Source organism: Rousettus aegyptiacus, unplaced genomic scaffold (assembly GCF_014176215.1).
Source record: "Rousettus aegyptiacus isolate mRouAeg1 unplaced genomic scaffold, mRouAeg1.p scaffold_m13_p_14, whole genome shotgun sequence".
In the NCBI taxonomy this organism is placed as follows: Eukaryota; Metazoa; Chordata; class Mammalia; order Chiroptera; family Pteropodidae; genus Rousettus; species Rousettus aegyptiacus.
In genome coordinates, this window is record NW_023416289.1 from 35,732,278 (window position 1) to 35,751,571 (window position 19,294).

Below are 19,294 nucleotides of genomic sequence, written 5' to 3' on the forward strand. Positions count from 1 at the left end.
ACTCAAACTCAAGGGTATGTGTTCATATTTTTATTGGGGCCTCCTCCATCAGTGGAGGAGCTCACAGTTTCTTCAGCCACTCCAGGCTTGGGCCCTGGGGGTCTTGGGGGTGGCTGGGCACGTCAGGCATGTTCCCATTATCTCGAACGGGCACTGTGGGGCAGAAGGGGGGCCACTGAGACCAGTGATCTCCAGCGGCCCGCAGAGAGCGGCTGGTCTGTCAGTTTACATTCAAAGGAAAGTGGGACCCCAGGGGAGAGAGAAGACAGGACAGTGAGAGCCAGAGAATCAGAAAGACAACCAGGGACATACAGAGACCCAGAGACTTGGGAAACCAGAGGGAGAGAGGGTGACACAGAAAGGAGACAGAGGTTGGAAACCTGGAGGTCGAGAACTAGAAAGACAAAAATCCAGAAAGCAACAGAGGTGGGAATCCAGAGAAAGAGAGAAATCTGGAACCACAAGACAAAAAGTACAAAAATGGACAGGAAGTAAATTTTATGGCATGGGAATTATACGACACAAAAAAAGACAAAGTCCAGCCAGCCTGCAGAATTTCAGCTCCCTACTGAGGAAAGACCGGCCTTCTACTCCTTCCCAACATGGGAAGGTCCCTGCAGCCCCTGCCTTGGCCACTCACCTGGGTAGTTGTAGGGTGTGACCTGGTTGATCATGGTGGCGTACTTGGTGTACGGGCTTATAGAGGGCAGAATTATAGCTGTGGAGAGACAGAGGGGTGAGGCCTAGGGAAGGTGGCTGTGGGAGGGGAAGGATGAGAAGGGGCAAAAGCTGGACTTTAGCAAAGGGGGGGAAGTCAAGTGCATGGGGGGCAGGAAGTACAGCACCTCCAGGAGGCGCCTTGGCACTAGGATCCCCATTCCTCAGAAGGTTTTACCACTTTTTGGAGGTGGGGCTGGGAGCCAAGCACTTTGTAATAGGTGAAATCCAGAGAGCACAGAGGAGGGAAGTACGGGTGATCATGGAATGAGTACATCTGAGGATAGAAGTACTCATGGAGTACACTGGATGGTGGGGAGTCTTGGGAATGTTCCAGGATTCATGAAATGTTACAAACTGAGGGGGAAGAGTTATAGAAGGAACCGTCTCCAAGCAACCACAGTGCATTTAGGGTGGGAGCCTGGAGTCTGGGGTTGTGGTAGGACATATAAAGGAATGTTCTAAGCTAGCACTGATAGAAATATGAGCTACACATATAATTTTACATTTTCTTATAGCCACCTTACAGTTAAAGCATACAAATTAATTTAAAAAGTATATTTAATCTGGTACATCCCAAACATCATTTCAACATAGCAATATGAAAAAAATATTTTATAAACATTGTCACATTAAGTCTCTGCAATCCGGCATGTAGAGCATTGCATGTGCCACCTACATTCATTATGGACCTTTCCAAGTGCTCGGTACCTACTGTGGCCCATGGCTGCTGTATGGAACAACTGTGCTCTAAGAACCTCGCCCTGTGTGTGGTCTGCAGACCAGCGACACTGACAAGACCTGGGAACTTGGCCCCTACTGAATAAGTGCCTGCATTTTAACAAGCACCATCCCCACCCCCCAACTGGCCCCAGTGCACATTCAAGTATGAGTAACCCTGTTCTAGAGCAAAGATTCAAGAGAGTAGCACAGTTAGAATCAGTGGGACATTTTCACAAGGTACTGACTGATTCCTCAATCCCATGCCTACCGCACCCAGCTCAACTCTGTTGGAGGGTGATGGTGAAAGGGAGTAGGAATCGGACATTATTGTTATTATTGTTACTTTAGGGCTTAGGTGCTTTTAATGCACAGCCAGGATTCAGAATCTTTTCTTGGGGATTATGGACCTCTTCGGTGGGTGTGTATGGGGTGGGGGTGGTGAAAGGGTCATAATATTACGGAGGGGGTAGGCAAGGGGACGTCGTGAGGGTGTTGACACACTGGTGAGGTCACAGAACAGTGAAGACAAAGAGAGGACCTTGGGGTACAGGGTTGAACACTAGCGGGGAGCGATGGGACCTTCGGGGCAGGTAGGGGAGGTAAAGATGGGACGCCGGTTGGAGTGATGCACGTTCGCGCTCACGCACCGAGGCCCCCGATGGTGAACGACGCGACCAGCACCGGCTCCTTGGCCCAGGCATTCCTGAAGAAGGCGGCGAGTCCTGAAGGGGTGGGCGAGAAGGTCACCCCTGCAGGGGATGCCCCCGGTGACCTCTAACCTTCTCGCGCCACCCCTGCCATGGAGGAACCCTCTTGTGACCTCTGCGTCCCCCTCGAGCCCGGACCCTACCGCTTCCACGGGGACTCTGTAGCGCCCTAGCCCCGCCCCGCCCGGGATTCACCCGCTCCTCGCGCGCCGACAGCACCGACACTTACCCCCGGCCATCTTGGTCGAGGCGGTGGCAAGGACGCGGAGCACCCTGGGTATTGTGGTCCTGGCCCGAGGCGCCGCTAAGTTTGCGCCTGCGCACTGGCTCCGAACAGCTGTCCGGGGCGGAGGCGAGGACGCGCAGCACTCTGGGAGTTGTGGTCCCGGCTTGTGAGTCGCCGCTGAGTCTGCGCGTGCGCCCTGGCACGGAGCAGGCGTCCCTGACGGGTGCGGGAGTGAAGGTGGCAGGCATCTCAGGTGTAAGTGCAAACCTGTTTGGGCACGCCTGCTACCGCTCTCCTGTCTCTCAGCCTGGAAGTCTGAGTAACTCCCAGTCCTACAGCAACCCACCTAAGGTGGAATGCAATCGTTCTCGTTTCATAGTTTACTTAGGAGAGCCCATTTTACAAATGGAGAAACGGAGGCCGGGAGAGGACGAATGACTGATCATTTGAGGTCGCAACTCAACATCAGCTCGTCCTGGAAGCCCTCTCACGGCGAAAGGGTTAGGGACCTTATGTGAACTGTCGCAGTGCTCTATGGGACCTCCATTGTAGTGCACATCACTTTTTTTTTTTTTTTTTTTTTTTTTAACGGACCTGGTCCAGATCTGCCCTTCCATCAGACGGGAGCTGCTTGAGGGCAGTAACAGGGTCTGACTCCTCTCTGTAGCCCCAGAATCGCGCAGCGGAGTCTGGCATATAAGCGGTGCTAATTTTTTATTTTAAAGGTTTAATTAATGAACACAACCGGTTGCGGTTGTTTGCCCCAATTCCAACTTTTTCCACAGCGCTGTGGGGTTGTGACAGTCACCCAGGGGCTCCCACTTCTCTCCCCACTTCCTTAAAAAGGGTTCTGCCTCTGACTTTCTGATATTGCCTCACTTCCTGGAAGGTGATTGAAGAGGCTTGAGCCCTGGCTCCTGCTCCCGCTCCTGCCATATCAGCCCACCATGGCCCTGGTGTTGATCCTCCAGCTGCTGACCTTCTGTGAGCCACCTTAACCCCTTCTGTTTGGCTCCCTCAGACACAGAGAGGCAGGCTCTGGGACTCAGATATTTACAGGAGGGAGGAGCAAGGGATAAGATTACTGGGTCTGCCTGAGGGCAAGTGCAGGGTGATCAGGCAGCTAAGGGTTAAGAACTATACCCAGAATAACAGGAGAGGACTGGGGCCCAGACCCTTGAGCCCTAAAATAAGAGGACACAGTGGTCCTGAATTCCTGGTTTCCTGGAAGAAAAGGAAGTTGGGGCAGGATTCTCTGGCTTTTGAGGCGGGAGAGGGCCAGAGACCTGAACTGGGGACTCTGCTGTGGGAGGGGAGATGGAAGCCAGAACACCTGGGTCCTGGGAAAGGAGGAAGCTGGGGCCCAGACCCCTGAAACCCAAGGAGGAGAAACTGTGAGCCCAGATTATTGTTTTCTGGAAAAGGTGGAGTCCAGGAGCCTGAACTTTTGGGAGCAGGGGCACTAGGGGTCTGAGTTCAGACTTCTGGCTTCTTACGTAGGTGGGGATTGGATGTTTGGATTTATGGATCCTGAGAAAGAAGAAAGTGTGGGCAAGATTCCTGTATCCCAGAGGAAAGGGCCTAGAAACTTAGATTCCTGGGTTACCAGTGACATGGGATTGGTAGCAGCCGAGGGCTTTGACAAAACCAAGCCCCCTCAACCTTCTGCAGGGCCACTATGTCACACAGACATCACCACGACTGGTGAGTAACACCCCCCATCCATTCTTTTGTATGTTGCTGACATCTCATTTCCACCTATTCAGATTTTATTTTGGTGCCTGCCCTCACCCCAGATTTCCTTATTTCCCTCCCTCCCCTTCCTTTATTTCTCTCCTTTCATCCTCACTCCCTTTAGTAACCAGTATAGGTTAGCAGTGAAGACTATGAACTTTATGGAGCTAGAGACCTAAGCTGGAACCCCAATTTTACCATCCCATTCATTTATAACCTTGAACAAAGTATTGCATGCTAAGACTCAGTTTCCTTCTCTGTGAAATGAGCTGTTGTGAGGATTTAATGAAATCACCTGTGAAAAGTCCTTGGTTCAGACCTTGGCATAGCACAGGATTCAGGGAATGGGTTTCTGGCAATGCTAATTATTCCCCCACTTGGAAAGTAGGATCCTCCACCCCGAGACAGCCATACATGTCTCTCCAGGCTTTCTGATGGGTGAGACCGCCTCCCCACACACACACACATACACTCCTTGCTACACTCCAACTTCAAATAAGAACCACCTGGAGAACCATTAATACTTGAGCTATCAATCTATTTTAAACTATTTTTAAATGACAAAACTAATATAGATTCATGGTTTTAAAAATTCAGTCATTACCAAAGGACCCATACAGCCTCTTTCTTCCCCTTCCTCATCTTCTTTAAATAATCTCTGAATCCTTACAAAAAATTTCCAAGCACTCAAACATTCATTTATGTATTTATGTACTTCTTGGTTTCCTGGCCAAGGCAAAATTGATATTTCATGATTCATAGCGTTCTACATCTTACTTTTCTTCACTTTACCATTTCTCTTTTTAAATGCTTTCTAGCATTTGCCATTTGTGTGGCAAGATGCTAGTTGATTCATTTCTCTTGATGTATTTTTAGGTCGTTTCTAATCCCCTCCCCCCCCCCACAACCAGTGCTGCAGTGAGTCCTGTATGAGCTTTTTGGGCACCTGTATATGCCTTCGCCTAGGGTGCAGTTGTGGGATTATGGGGTCGTTGGTCACGCCTTTGTGTGTCTTGATAGAAACTGACAGTCTTCTCAAAAAGTGCATTTAAATGCACCTAAGTGCCTGTTTAACTAAATCTCCAACCAAGAGGAATATTAACCAGTTTTAATTTTTGACAGCCTAATAGTAAAAAATATTTCTCAATTAAATATATATATATATTTTTAATGATTACTACTACTAAGGTTGAACAACCCTTCCCACCATCTCCAAATGTGTTTTGGTCAATGAGACTTCCTGTTCTTTGAATTGCCTAGTCACATGTGTTACCCAACTGGATTTCAATTGGTTTGGTCCTAGGATTTCTTTCTACACTCTTAAATGACATGATTTATTTCTGCCAGTGCTGTCGTTTCCCTTCTAGCTTCATTTGTCTTTTCTCATATGCAACTTGCAAATGTTGAAAGGGTCAAATTTACTAACCTTGTTCCTTCTGGATTTTTCATTTTATATGTTAAGACAGCCTTCTTACCCCCTAGACAAATACATTTTCCTATATTTTTTTCAAATACTTTTATTGTAAAAACAAACAAACAAACAAACAAACAAACTCAGGTAGGTAATTAATCTGGAATTCGTTTGGTGGGAGAGTGTGAGGCTGAAATCCAACATATTTCCTCCCAAAAAGACAGCAAGTTTGGCAACTATTGAAACATGTTGGATATGTTACAAATATTCTGGAGAGCAGTTTAAAATCTCAGGTTTCTGGGACCCTGCCCCTTGATATGATGTTTAAAGAACGTAGAGGAAGTCGTCTTCCTCCTCCTCAGGAGTCGACACCTTGCTCCTGTGCTCTGCAACTAGTTTAGACAAAGCCCACAGGGGTCCAGTGCCTCCTGTCTTCTAAAAGAGGGAACCTAGACTGAGAAGGGGGGTGTGATTGTCTCCAGGTGATTCTCCTCCTGTCCCCACTCCTCCTTCACCTCCTCGGGCTCCCAGGAAGCCTGAGGACCCAGGCCATCCATTTATTCAGTACCCACAGCTTCATACCCCAAGCCGTGGCTGGGAGCTCAGCCAGCTGCAATTGTGACCCCTGGAGTCAACGTGACCTTGAGGTGCAGGGCGCCCCAACCTGCCTGGAAGTTTGCACTATTCAAGTATGGAGAGATCACCCCCATGCTGTTTCGGGTTGTGTCCACGGATCTGGCAGAGGTCTTCCTGGAGGAGGTGACCCCAGCCCAGGGAGGCAGTTATCAATGCAGCTACCAAAATCCAGGCTGGGTGCTGGGTGTCTGGTCCCACCCCAGTGATGCCCTGGAACTGCTGGTGACAGGTGAGGTCTTGGGAGAGAGGGAGAAGGGACACAGGAGTGGGATGAGGGAGCGGAGGGACAGAGACACACAGGCTTCTAAGATGACACAGAAAAAAGAGAGAGAGGGAGAGCAAGAGAGAGCAAGAGCAAGAGAGTGAGGAGGCACAACGGGGATGGTTCTTAACCAGGGACAATCGTGCCCTCCCAGGTGACCTTTGGCAAGATCTGGAGACATTACTGATTGTTATGACTAGGGAAGGGTATGCTATTGGCATTCAGTGCACAGAGAGCAGACATGCCCAGGACAGACCCTACCACCACCGCACACAACAAAGAATTATCCAGATTTATCCAGAATGTCACTAATGCAGAAGTTGGGAAACCCTGGGAGAGACACAGAAACAGAAGGAGAAAACATCAGGAGACACTGCCTCTGAGATTTAGGGAGACCAAAATATGCTCGGCGAGGGGTGAAGACAGACACATGGAGAATTTTAGGCGCAGGCACTGAGGGGAAAAGGGACGTTAAGGGTGGGGAAGAAAAAGAGAGGGAGGAGAGCGAGAGAGGTCCCCTGAGCCCAGCCGCGTGCTCATCCTCCTCCCCCGCAGATGAGCTGCCTCGCCCGTCGCTTGTGGCGCTGCCCGGGCCGGTGGTGGCACCTGGCGACAACGTGAGCCTGCGCTGCACTGGCCGCCTGCGGGACATGAGGTTCGCGTTGTACCGCGTGGGTGAGGCAGTGCCGCTGCAGTACCACAACTCAGAGCGGCCCTGGGCGGACTTCCCGCTGCCCCGCGCCAGCGCCCCTGGTACCTACAGCTGCTATTACCACACGCCCAACGCGCCCTACGTGCTGTCGCAGCGCAGCGAGCCGCTGGTGATCAGTTGGGACGGTGAGGGGCCCCCGCCCTCCAGCACCTCCTCCCTCAGATCTGGGAGTCAAGGTTCCCCCCTCCCATCGACCCACCTCAACTTTGAAGATATTGGGTCCCCAACTCGCCCTGAGGTTAGAGACCAGGAGGGTGGCACCAAGACTTCCGGTGGGGTCACAGACCTCTTCTATCCCTGCTGACCCCGCAGGCTCAGGCTCCTGGGACTACACTCTGGGCAACCTCATCCGCCTGGGGCTGGCGGGCCTGGTCCTCGTCTCCCTGACCACACTGCTGGTTCTGGACTGGCGCAGCCGCCCCAGAAGACTGGATCTAGACACTTGCTGTGTGAGAAGACTTCTCAGGCGCAGAGAAGCAGCAGGGAGCGTGGGTTGGCCTGGCCCTTCCAGCGGCCCCACAGCCCTCCCGTCCTGCTAAGACCAGCTTCCCAAGCAATGATAGCCTTCGTACCCTGAGCTCTAGCTTCCTTCTGGGCCACTTCTCCAGGATCTCCTGGATCAGTAGGAGGTGGTATCAGTGCTCAAAGCTTCCTAGACAGAAGACCTGGGTTCGAATCCCAGTGCTGCTGCTCATCCACGGTGGAATATTAGGAAAATGACTTTCCCCAAGCTTCCCTTGCCTTGGCTATAAATGGGAGCGCTGAAGATACCCACTTCATAAGATTGTTTTATAATTAAGTGGACAACAAACACGAAGCGTTTAAAACAGTGACTGACCCATAGCGAATGCTCATTAAATGTTAGCTACTATATAACAGCGATTTCTACCAAAATCTCAGGACTCAAATGAAGTTCGTTTTTTCCAATTGTTCATGCTCCAGCTCAGCTCTCCTTTTAAGCAACTTATTACTTTCGTGACATCACACTCAGTCACCAAGCAACTATCTTCAATGCCTCCTCAAACCTTCCACAAAGGTAAACCAAAATAGACCAGACATGCTTTCCTAATTACAGCTTCGTTTGTGTGTCACTGTCTTTTCTTGAGTTGCCAGTATCATTAAGCTGGGATCTGTTGCCAAGGCAACAGTGAGTGGAGCGTGTGCAGTAGAGCTGCGACCTGGGCATCATAAACTCCACTTGGTCTATTTCCCACTGTGCTCTTGGCTACCCTCATAGTTGTGCTAAAAATAACATGAACCATTCCACCTTCTAGCCTGTTTGCTCTTCTTATCTCTCTTCCTTGAAGGCCTGGCTACATGCACAGTTTCTTCTGAGTTAATTATTAAGTTCTGTTTTTAACCGGTGAATCTATATCTTTCTCATCCACATATGCGGATTCTGTCTATAAGCACTTCCTGTTGCTTAACTCTCATGTGTTCCTTTCTTGATTTATAACTAAGTTTGGTGGCACATACATCCTCCTCTCTTCTATTAAATTTTCCAACTTCCTAGCTCCCCTCTTACCATTTTATGGAGGAGAACGTGGCTTCCATTTTTTGGACAGCCCCAGCACCCTCACCCAGTAGCTGGGCAGCCTAGAGCAATCTATGGACCCTCCTCAGTTTTCAATGTGAAACAGGAAGCTGAACACATCTACCATGTCAGTTCTAGAGAGAAATAAGCAAAATAACTTGTCTCCAACAAATGGAAAGAGATTATTAAACCTTTAATCAGTACCTTTAACTTTTTACCCCTTTTCCTGGGAAGATGACATAGAGTAAGAAGCAAGGTTTAAATTGCAACTATAAACCAAAATTCAAGTTCCAAGAAGCAGTATTTACTCCATACAGATGCATGCTGATACTTTCTATTTTGTTCAAAATGCTGCCTTCTCTGATGTTACCCTCACACCTAACATGCCTAACATGTGCACACACAGGACCACACACCTGATTTGCAGAAGGATAAGCAATATTTATTGGTGTGTGTGTTTATTTCAGAAACTGACCTAAATCAGAACTTGTGTAAAGATTGGGAAATTTATAAAATGGGTAAACAGTATAAAATGATGTTTTTTCAACACCCAGTTCTCTTGGTGTGTGAGATTAGGATATTCTAGTGTGGGATTAAGCAGAACTGAAATCTGAAGTCAAATTAGCCAACTGTGTGCACTGACTTGATGAATAGATGGTGGATGTGGGGAGACTCTGAGAGGAAGTTTCTGGGATTGTTCTTAGTACCAATGTGGGATCCTGGTGGAGCATATTCAGGGCAACCCCATTCCCATCCCAGAGCACATGTGGGTGTGGGAGATTACGAGGGAAAAGGGACCCAGTTAATGAAGAGGGAACCCAACCTGGATGGGCTTGCAAAGTCATCAAATGCAATATGCTCACTTTACAGATGGAAAAGGGAAATAGAGAGGGGACAAGAAGTTCCTTCAAAGTCATATGGGAAGTCAGTGCCACACCAGGGAGGCTGACTCTGAGTTTGTACTTCAACTTGGCTCCATCTGTTCACTCACTCATTCATTTAATCATTCAATTACTCATCTACTTACTCTTTGATTTAGTCTGTCATCTATTTATCTCTTCATTGATTCTCACCCTTAGTTCTTTCTATGCATCCATCCCTTGCCACTGCTCTCATTTGCCTATCTACCTATCTTTTCATTTGCCCTTATTCATTCATTCGTTCATTCTCACATCCATTAATCCATTCTTCCCTTCATTGATCAAGTAATCAATTTATTAATCCACTCACCTATTCATTTACTTAGTCAATATCCATTAGTCAACTCATGCATTTATCTATGCAATATATCCCACAATAGCGGTTTACCCCATGACTAGTACAAGGCTTGATAGAGACCAAGTGTTCAATGAATGCATATTAAATGAATAGTATCTATAATATGAATTTCGCTCTTTACTATTTATCATGTCTCCATACAGTTTTGCCAGGTGATCCACATGTTATTCAAGGTCATCAGCAACAGCCCTCTGAGACATGTACAATTCACCCTGGGAACACAGAGAGTCTGTGTGCTTAAACTGTTGGATTTCTTCATCCCCCTGAGTCTGCCTCTGAAAAACAATGAAATTGTCTTCCAGCTTGTTGAGTCAAGTCTTGTGGATTTTACCAGTTTTCATCTCCTGTCTCACTCTCACTTTTAAATGAGAAAGACGAAGGAGAATTTTTAACATTCAACAATTGCAAAGCCACTAATGGTTTCTGAGGCAGTGATTCCTTTTATTTGTCACCCATAAAGGCTCAGAGTTCCCTAATGAAACTGTGACACATCTGGTACAGTCTCCTCTTTCTGTCCCCTCTTGCCAGGTTACCTCTAATTGTCTTCTAGGTCTCAGATTAGATGCTGTTTCCTCTGTAAACTCTTGCCTGACCCATCTGTGCTTCCCTAGTGCCTCATCGCACCCTAATTGAGTGCTTGTTGTCCTGTATTCTGATCCTCTGTCTCCCAGACCTGACTACAAGCTTGTCTAAGGGACTAGGCTGTTTTATTTCTACATCCCCAGGGCCTGGCACTTAGGTCTTAAGAAATATGCCCACTGTCACTGCATGAGCTTGACACGCTGAAGGTTACAGAAGCAGGCTCCGTACGTTTGCCCTTCTATGCTGGGCAGGGTAATGTTTTGATGAAACATGTGATGTCTCAATTTCTGGAACCTTTGAATATGTTACACATTATAAGAGGGACTTCACAGATGTGATTCAATTAAGACTCATTATGTGGGGACATCAGCCTGCATAATTTGGGTGGGTTCAATGTCATGATGGTCAGTCAGAGAAGGCAAGTGAAGATGGCTGCTGAGGTCAGCAGAATGCAGGGTTAATGAGCCAAAGAATGCAGGTGACCTCTAGAAGCTGCAAAAGACAAGGAATTAAATTCTCCTTCTGGGCCTGAAAGAGGAGCCAGTCTGCCAACCCATTTTGGACTTCTGACCTGCAGGACAAAGATTAAAAATTTTTTGTAGTTTCAGCCCACTTAGTTTGTGACAACTTGTAACAGCTGTAGAAAAACGAATACTATTAGCTTCAACTGAAAATCCCTCTTACCCCACAAACTCAGGCATCCTCACCCTTAGGACTTCCACTTTTATCCCTGTACCTGCTTCCCACAAGTTCTCGTTCATCCACTTATCTCATATTAACTTAAGGGCTCCCATGTACCAAGCACTATGACAGGTGCTGGGGACACAGTGGAAAGTAATAACAGACATACACCCTACTCTCATGAAGTTCACAGAGAAACCAAAGCATTAACAAAATTGTTACTCACTGTACTGATCAGCCAGCACTTTAAACTGCTGTAGCAGAGAGATCACCCCTCCTGCTCATCACCAAGAAAAAAAATCTATTTAATTGTATTTCTCTCCCACTTAACAGTAGGTGGTCGAACAGTCTAGGGCTGTTTATCAACAACTTCACTTTTATCAAACTGTAGCTTTGATATCTGGTTCTGAGCCAGCAAGAAAGAAGGAAGGGAGGAGGAGAGAGGTACTCACAAATCATTTTTAAGAGCAGGACCTGGAATTTGAACACTTCTCTCCACTACCACGGGCCAGAACATAGTTCGTGGCCGCATCCAGCTGCAAAAGCAGCTGAGGGAGATGTGGGCTCTGGTGTATGCCCTTTGAAAAACGAGAAGGGTGTTTTCTGTTACCAGAAGGAAGATGAGAAACCTGGACACTGGGAAGCCATTAACCATCTGCACTATTGGGAAAAGAAGAGGGGGTTTTAAAAGCCTGTGATAGGAGGACTTGATTTAATAATGGCTTGGCTGAAGAAATGATGTGAGATCAGAGAGTTTAGCCCATGTTAACCAGGTGACGACGGGCTGGAAGAGTGTTCTAGGCAGAGGCAACAGCATGTGCAAAGAGCCAGTGGAGACTGATGACGCAGGGTGACTGTGATGAGGGACTAAAAGTGACGTGCTACAGCCACCTGGTGGTCACATCTTTTTCCTTGCTGGGCAGTGAAATCCTGAGCTCGCTGTAGGTCTGCACTCCTGAAAGTTGGTCATGTGGCTGAAACAGTGTGAAGAATAAGAAAAATGCAAGAAGGTGGTGTTGGAGTGTTAGTCATAGGGCCTTCGTACTTTATGGCAACGCCTGCACTGGGAAATCTGACGGTTATGGTCCCAGCCTTCATGGAGATTAAATCCAGGTGGCATTTTCTGGAATAATCTTAGATGAAATTCTCTGTGTACACCCATGTCTGCTTTAACATATATTACATATTTATTTTTCTCTTCTCTGGGGGTGGGAGAATACAGCACTAAAACATCATGAACACTGTTCTCAAGTAAGTCTGTGAAAATCAAGGTGTCTGTTTCTTAGAAACACGACATGGGTGTTGTCTCTACCTTCTGCCAAGGGTCTCCACATGTCCCCATTTGGGGTACTATTATATCAATGAGCCAAATGGCCTCTGCGTACTGGCTCTACCCATGTACTTTACTGCAGGCTGATTAGCCCAAAAGCCCAACGGGCACCAAACTCAAATGTATCCTTATGTAACCAGTTATTTTATTTTTATTTTTTAATTAAGTTTATTGGGGTAAAATTGGTTCATACGATTATATAATTTTCAGGTGTACAGTGTAATTTGACATCTGTATATTCTATTGTGTGATTACCACCCAAAGTCCAGTTTTCTTCAGCTACCATATATTTGATCCCCTTTAACCTGTCTACCTCTCCCCTCCTCCTCGACCCCCCTACTCTCTGGTGACCACTAGTCCATGTCCCTGAGTATCTGTTTGTCCTGTTCACATGTTGCTTTTAAGTTTATATCCCACATACAAGTGATATCATTTAATTTTTGACTTTTTCTGTCTTGCTTATTTTGCTTAGCATGATTATCTTGAGGTCCAGGCATGTTGTCACAAATGGCAGTATTTCATCTCTTCTTATAGCTAAGTAATATTCCATTGTATATATGTACCACAGCTTCTTTAGCCAATCATCTATCATAGGACACTTCAGTTACTTCCATATCCTAGCCACCATGAATAATGCTGTTATGAACATCGGTGTGCAAATATCTTTTCAGATATGAGTTTTCAAGTCTTTAGGGGTAAATACCCAGTAGAGGGATTGCTGGATCATATGGTAGGTCAATTCTTTTGAGGAAACTCTATACTGTTTTCCATAATGGCTGTACCTATTTGCAGTCCCACCAGCAGTGTACGAGGGTTCCTTTTTCCTGGAGGGGTTTTTTAATGGAAGCTTCGCTCCTTGGCAATTGACTCAGTGTCCGGTGCATCTCCCCTCTCCTCTCCCCTGAGTCTGGGCAGCAGGTATGAAAGCTCCAAGCTTCTCATCAAGGTTTGGTTTTTTCAATGACCAGTCTCCATCCTAAAGCTTCCTTAGGAGCCCACGAAGAGTGGCCTCATTAGAGCAAAAGATGCTTCTTTCACCCCATCAGAGACTCATGGACATGGACTATAGACTAGAGGACTATAGAGTTACTAGTAGGGTGGGGGAGGAGTGGGGAGGAGACAGGGTAAAGGGGGTCAAATATATGGTAGCTCAAGGAAATTGGACTTTGGGTGGTAAACACACAATAGAATATACAGATGTCAAGTTACAATGTACACCTGAAATGATGTAATTGTATTAATCAATATTATTACAATAAACTTAATTTTAAAAAAAATCCTCCAGGAAAGAGAAAAGTCTTTCCGAGTCAGGAAACTAAGTTAAGGGATCTAGTTAAGGTGTTGAGTCGAAAGCGTTTCCAAGAATATCAGTCTTGTTTCCTGGTGCAACATGAAGAAATACATGAACGTTCATTACTCTTACCGAATTATACAACTTTCTGTTGAAATACATCTAAGACAGGAGTGTCATTTGAACAAAAGGGTCTTATAAGAGTCTCACGACTTGAAAAGTCATTGCCAGCTCCTTTGAAAATAACTTTTAAAGAAATACCTGTAATTATAATGGGTTTTCCTGTGGCCTTGTTGATTTTCCTGTATTTGTAAACAGTAAGACAGGTAAGGCCCATCCAGACAACAGAGCTTTAAGGGCATCTGGTTCTTCCAAACAAATGATGGAAAAATAATACAAACTTACGACTCACTTGGGTTCTTATTTTAGCAAAGAGATTGAGAATTTTGTCTTATTTAAATTAGTATATCAACCAACTGCAGTTTGTAGACCTCTATTTTGAGGATTTGGAGTTCAATTTTTAACAAACAAAAAAAGGACATTTCTGAGATCATGGGGAAAATTTGAATAACAACAGGATATTAGATGGTATCAGGAAAGTGCTGTTAGTTCTCCTGGTGTGGCACTGCTGTTAGATATTTTTTAAAAGATTCTTAGCTGATAAAGATAGCTTTACGCTAAAATATTTTGGGATTAAAAATATGAGTTCCCAAGAAGACTCTCTCAATACACTTGAACTAGTACTTTAATAACTACCATTATAACTATAGCATGTCAGGTGTAAGCAGTCCTGATGCACTCCCACCTTATCCCCCTACCCCCACCTGCAGCAATCCTGGGCTGTCCATTTGTGAGCCTGATGCTGCAGAACTGGACCTGGGGTCAGTTTTTCAGGCACTTTTGGGGTCTTAGTTTGGATTCCTTCAGAAGCAGATGCCAAGACAAGGATTAAAGTTCAAGTTGTTTATTTGGGAAATAAAGGAAACCCTTCATTGGGAATACAGAGGTTGTGAAGCCAGATTCTGCTGTAGGCAACTGGAGCTTAATATTGTAGGAGCTTAACACTGCTAGCACTTAATATTGCTGGAGCTTGGTGCTGCTGGAGCTTAATACTGTGGTGCCAAACACTGATTAAGTTTTAGAAGCCAGTGAGGAATATAGACTTCATAACAGTCAAGGGGGCTGAGGTATTTATACAGCACCTCCTGGCATATGTTACTGGAGGGCTACTCCCAGGTCATGAAGCCCCAGGACCTCCACAGCAGGACAAAGCAAGCTTTTTAGCCACCTCTCGGCAGGCACACATCTATTTGTCTCCTAGTTTCCATAATTTTGTCGACATTTCTTTTCCAATGTTAGCTCCTCTCAAGCTTTATTTCTTCTATGTCCTCATCATAAATCCCTTTACTGTCTTTTCATGAGGTTTTGGGAAGGAAACTATGTATTCACTCTGCATGTTTCCATGTCACTCTTTATATTTGTCCTTAAATCCTTCAGTTCAAAACTCTAACCTTTAGAAGAGCTCACTCTTTTTTTAAACTTAGTTTTTTCATCCCATGGCACTTCACTTAAAATTTTTGAAGGCTAAATGTTAAAAACATTTAAAGTGCTAAAATTAACTGATATCAAATTCAGCTAGTTCCATAACACACATAAGCAAAAGGAGAAAAAATAAATTGGCCACAGGTCCACTACTCAGGAAATAATAGTTTAAAATACAAGATTATAACCTTCTAGATTTTTCCAGGTGCATGTTGGTTCTCGTCTATTGTCTGGACTCACCATCTAGGTTGTCTCTATGTACCTATAGAATGTCAACTGGACATGGAACACGGCTCCTCTAAGTTCTCCTGAAGAACCCATTCCAGCGAAGACTTCATACAGAGGTTGATATTACCAAAGCTTTTATTTAAGATCTTGAGGGAACAGTTTACATTGTGCTCCCCACAGCAGACAACTGACAAATCCATCAGAGACACTTGCCTTCCTCCAATGTCCTATTCTGTCATGCCACCCATGAGGATCCTTTTTTCTTGCCTCTCCCTTACAGGACCTGTTGTCTCATTCTCCCAGAATCTCCCTCCCTCCATGACACCCCTACAACTTCTCATCTGCTACCAGCTCAGTCCCAGCGCTCCAATGTTCCTGGGGGCATAACCCAGAAGTTGTAGATGTCACTTCGGCTCATGTGCTGTTGACCTAGGAGAGAGACATGTAGTTGTGATTCTGATTGCCATGGGCCCAGCTGTATTCTGTCCCTGTGTGGAAGGGGACAATGGTTGTGAAATTCGAGGTGCAATTTCTCACACACTTTGCGTATTTATGAATATACCTTAGCATTATATGATCTCAACTCCGTGCTGTGGCAGGATTCTGTGAGTTCAGCCTGTGGGAAGTGGCTTGAGAGCATGTTGCAATAAACATCTTCATTTCCTGATTGTGACCAGGAGATAGAAACTGTAGTATATAAGAGGGGAGGATTAAAAACAGAGCAGAGTTGTTATTGAATATCCAGGAGGCAAGAGAACATTTTGACTTATCGCGAACAGCTAAACTGAAAGAAGACCCTTGAAAGAGGCTTAGGAGGGCCACCATGCTCCCCCCATTCCTGGCCCTGTTCTGCATGGGTAAGTCTTGGAGAAGGGGTGGGGAGGACCAATCAGGGTGGTGGTGAGTAGGGCTGTGGAGGCAGTTGAAGTCGATTTGACTTGTGGGGTAGGTAATGGGGTCAGATGGATAAGCAAAGAATAGAAACTTCTATTCCTGGAATACATGTTACCTATGAGGAATGTGTTGGGTGTTTATAGATGTTTCCTTCTGTTTTCCAAATTCAGTCATTCCTGAACTTCCCGACATTTTGCCGTATGTATGTGGCATCTGTATTCTTCCTCATACGACATTCTTCTTCAAATAGCCTCAGGTTTTTATATTATTATTTTTATACTCAAGTCTATTTTGAAAGATTTTTAAAACACTTCTATTAATAGAAAATCAGTATTCCTCATCAAAAATAGAAGATAGTCATCAGTACATGCAGTGGGGGAAATAATACAATTAAGTTCTAATAGCTACTGCTGCCTGCTATAGACACTGAGCCACATCCTCTCCAGTCTTGTTTCTAACAAATATGAATGAAAACAAGAAATAGATTGGACAGTTAATTAATTAATCAGCCATCTGGTTTCATTTTTACCTCTTTGAATTATTTGGAAGCAAGTACTCCAAATTATATAACTCATCTATAAATAATTCAGTGCATATTTCTTAATGACTGGGATTCTTTTAAAAATAGATTAAACTATCACTAATATAATATAATCTTAATTTCAGGTGTACACCATAGTTATTCAACATTTTTATTACTAAAGAAGTGATCACCATGATCACTAGAAGCCATCTGACACCATACGTTATTATAATATCATTGACTATATTCCCTATGCTGTGCATTGCCCTGAGATGTTTCCTTCTGCTCTCATAGAATGCCCTAAATGTATCTCTGATATTACAACTGGCCATGACTAACCACCTTGGTGCCCCGGAGTAAATCTCAAAATTGATATGTCTTAGAAGAGTGAATTACATGTTCACCACTTTTCCTGTCTGGTAGCTTTATGGATCTAGATCAAAATTACCCTGAAAAATGTGTTTCGTAGATATCAATGTAGTTGATCTAGTTTGATTAACTTCTAACAGTGGCTCTCTACTGGGAATAACTTTGCTCACCCTCCTCCCCGGGGACATTAGGCAATATCTGCAGACTTCTTGTTTAGCAACTTGCAAGTACATAATACCTTATTGTTAAGTACCATCACCATTCTGTACTCTAGAATCTCAGAACTTATCTACCTTGTGGCTGGAAGTTTGTGCCCTTTGACCAGCATCTCCCCATTTCTGTACCCTCAGCCCTACAATCACCATTCCACTCTGTTTCTGTGAGTTCTACGTTTTTAGATTCCACATATAAGTGAGAACATACAGTATTTGTTTTTTCCTGCCTGACTGACTTCACTCAACATAATTCCCTCAAGGTCCATCTACATTGTAAATTTTGTTGCAGTGAACATGGGGGTTCAAGAGGGTGTTTTCATATCCTTTAGATACATACCCAGAACTGAAATTGCTGAGTCATATCATTCTATTTTTAATTTTTCGAGGACCCTCCACACAGTTTTCTGTTGTGGCCACATCCATTTTTGGCCCATTCATGTCTCTCACACTCTAGAAGCCATGGCACCAGGGAAGGGATGGGCCCTTCGCCCTCTACAATGCTGACACACTCAGGATACACCTGGGTGACATGCTTAGGGTAACAGAGACCATCAGGAGTCATGTCTAGTGTCCCTCGTCTGCTCCTCCATCATGAAATCTAGGATATGGTAGAAGAATAAAATGGATAATGAGGAGAAATGGGTAGGTTTGGGACAAAATGGCAGGGCCATCCAAGATCCTGGGGGCATTGCAAGAGGAGAAGAACCTAGGATGGGAATATGGGACAATGTGAGAGATGGTAGAAAGACTATGGTAGGTTTTCTGAGGATGTCCAAACTCTGTTTTCCGGAGCCTGTGGCTAGAAATAAAGTTGGTGATCAGTCGACTTTAAAGTAGAAAGAGGGTCCTGAAAGAGTTGGCTGGTCCCAATGTAATCGCAAGGGTCCTACAAGTAGTAAGGAGAAAAGTAAGAGGAGGTCAGACTCCACCATCTACTGCTGGTTTTAAAGGAGAAGGAAGATGCCATGAACTAAGGGCTGCATGTGCCTCTAGAGACTGGAAAAGGTGAAGATTCTCCCTGAGTCTTCAGAAAGAACCAACCCTGCTCGCACCTTGATTTCAGCCAGCGAGACCCATAGTGTTGGGTTTCTCTCACCTACAGAATGGCATGCTACTACATTTGTGTTGTTATGAGCCATGCAGTACGTGGTGATTTGTTGCAGCAGCCCTAGGACCTAACAGGCGCTGATGTCAATGGGTCTCGGGGTAGTGGAGAGGCTTGGACTGTTGGTGAATATGATGATGAGGGGTCTGTTCTCAGCAAGAACCCCTGGGATGGTCCCTTGGGGATCACAACAGGGTGATGACCTGGGCTCCAGGAAAGAGCTTATGATTCATAGATGTGTGAGGTAAGGAGACCAGGAAGGTGGGGTGGCATGAATGAAATCAGTGGCCTCATAGAAGAGACCCCAAAGAGCTTTCTGTCCTCTTCTGCTGAGTGAGAACAGAGTGGGAATTCTGCCACCCAGAAGTGGGCCCTCACCCTGCCACACTGGCACGTGACTTCTGACTTCCAGCTTCCAGAACTGGGAGAAAGAAACATCTGTGGTTAAGCCTCCGGCCTGTGGTGTTTGGTTATAGCAACCTGACTGACAAAGGTCCCTAAGGAGTTGGCTGTAACATGACACTCAATGAAGGTGTTTGCCACAGGATCACAGACCCTTAGTCATGGGAAGAAATTCAAGGCACCAATCTAACT

The 19,294-nt window shown here is 45.4% G+C and overlaps 2 protein-coding genes across 4 annotated transcripts; one reads left to right on the forward strand and one right to left on the reverse strand.

Moving 5' to 3' along the window:
- Positions 1 to 15: 15 nt before the first annotated feature.
- Positions 16 to 2,448, reverse strand: NDUFA3 (NADH:ubiquinone oxidoreductase subunit A3). The gene is made up of 4 exons (XM_016130903.2): positions 2,377 to 2,448; positions 2,088 to 2,162; positions 641 to 718; positions 16 to 153 (listed from the first exon to the last, which is right to left on the reverse strand). The coding sequence occupies exons 1-4, from the start codon at positions 2,384 to 2,386 to the stop codon at positions 62 to 64; spliced, it is 255 nt and encodes an 84-aa protein (XP_015986389.1). The 5' UTR covers positions 2,387 to 2,448; the 3' UTR covers positions 16 to 61.
- A 152-nt stretch (positions 2,449 to 2,600) lies between these two features.
- OSCAR (osteoclast associated Ig-like receptor) lies at positions 2,601 to 12,626 on the forward strand. 3 transcript variants are annotated; one of them, XM_016130889.2, is made up of 6 exons: positions 2,601 to 2,628; positions 3,263 to 3,357; positions 3,874 to 4,077; positions 6,084 to 6,383; positions 6,972 to 7,253; positions 7,441 to 12,626. In XM_016130889.2, exons 2-6 carry the CDS (start codon positions 3,321 to 3,323, stop codon positions 7,665 to 7,667), a joined length of 1,050 nt encoding a protein of 349 aa, XP_015986375.1. In that variant the 5' UTR covers positions 2,601 to 2,628; positions 3,263 to 3,320; the 3' UTR covers positions 7,668 to 12,626. The 3 variants fall into 3 exon arrangements, with proteins under 3 accessions (XP_015986375.1, XP_015986374.1, XP_015986376.1); XM_016130888.2 differs by lacking the exon at positions 2,601 to 2,628 and having other exon boundaries at positions 2,959 to 3,357; XM_016130890.2 differs by lacking the exon at positions 2,601 to 2,628 and having other exon boundaries at positions 2,959 to 3,357; positions 4,045 to 4,077.
- Positions 12,627 to 19,294: the final 6,668 nt, after the last annotated feature.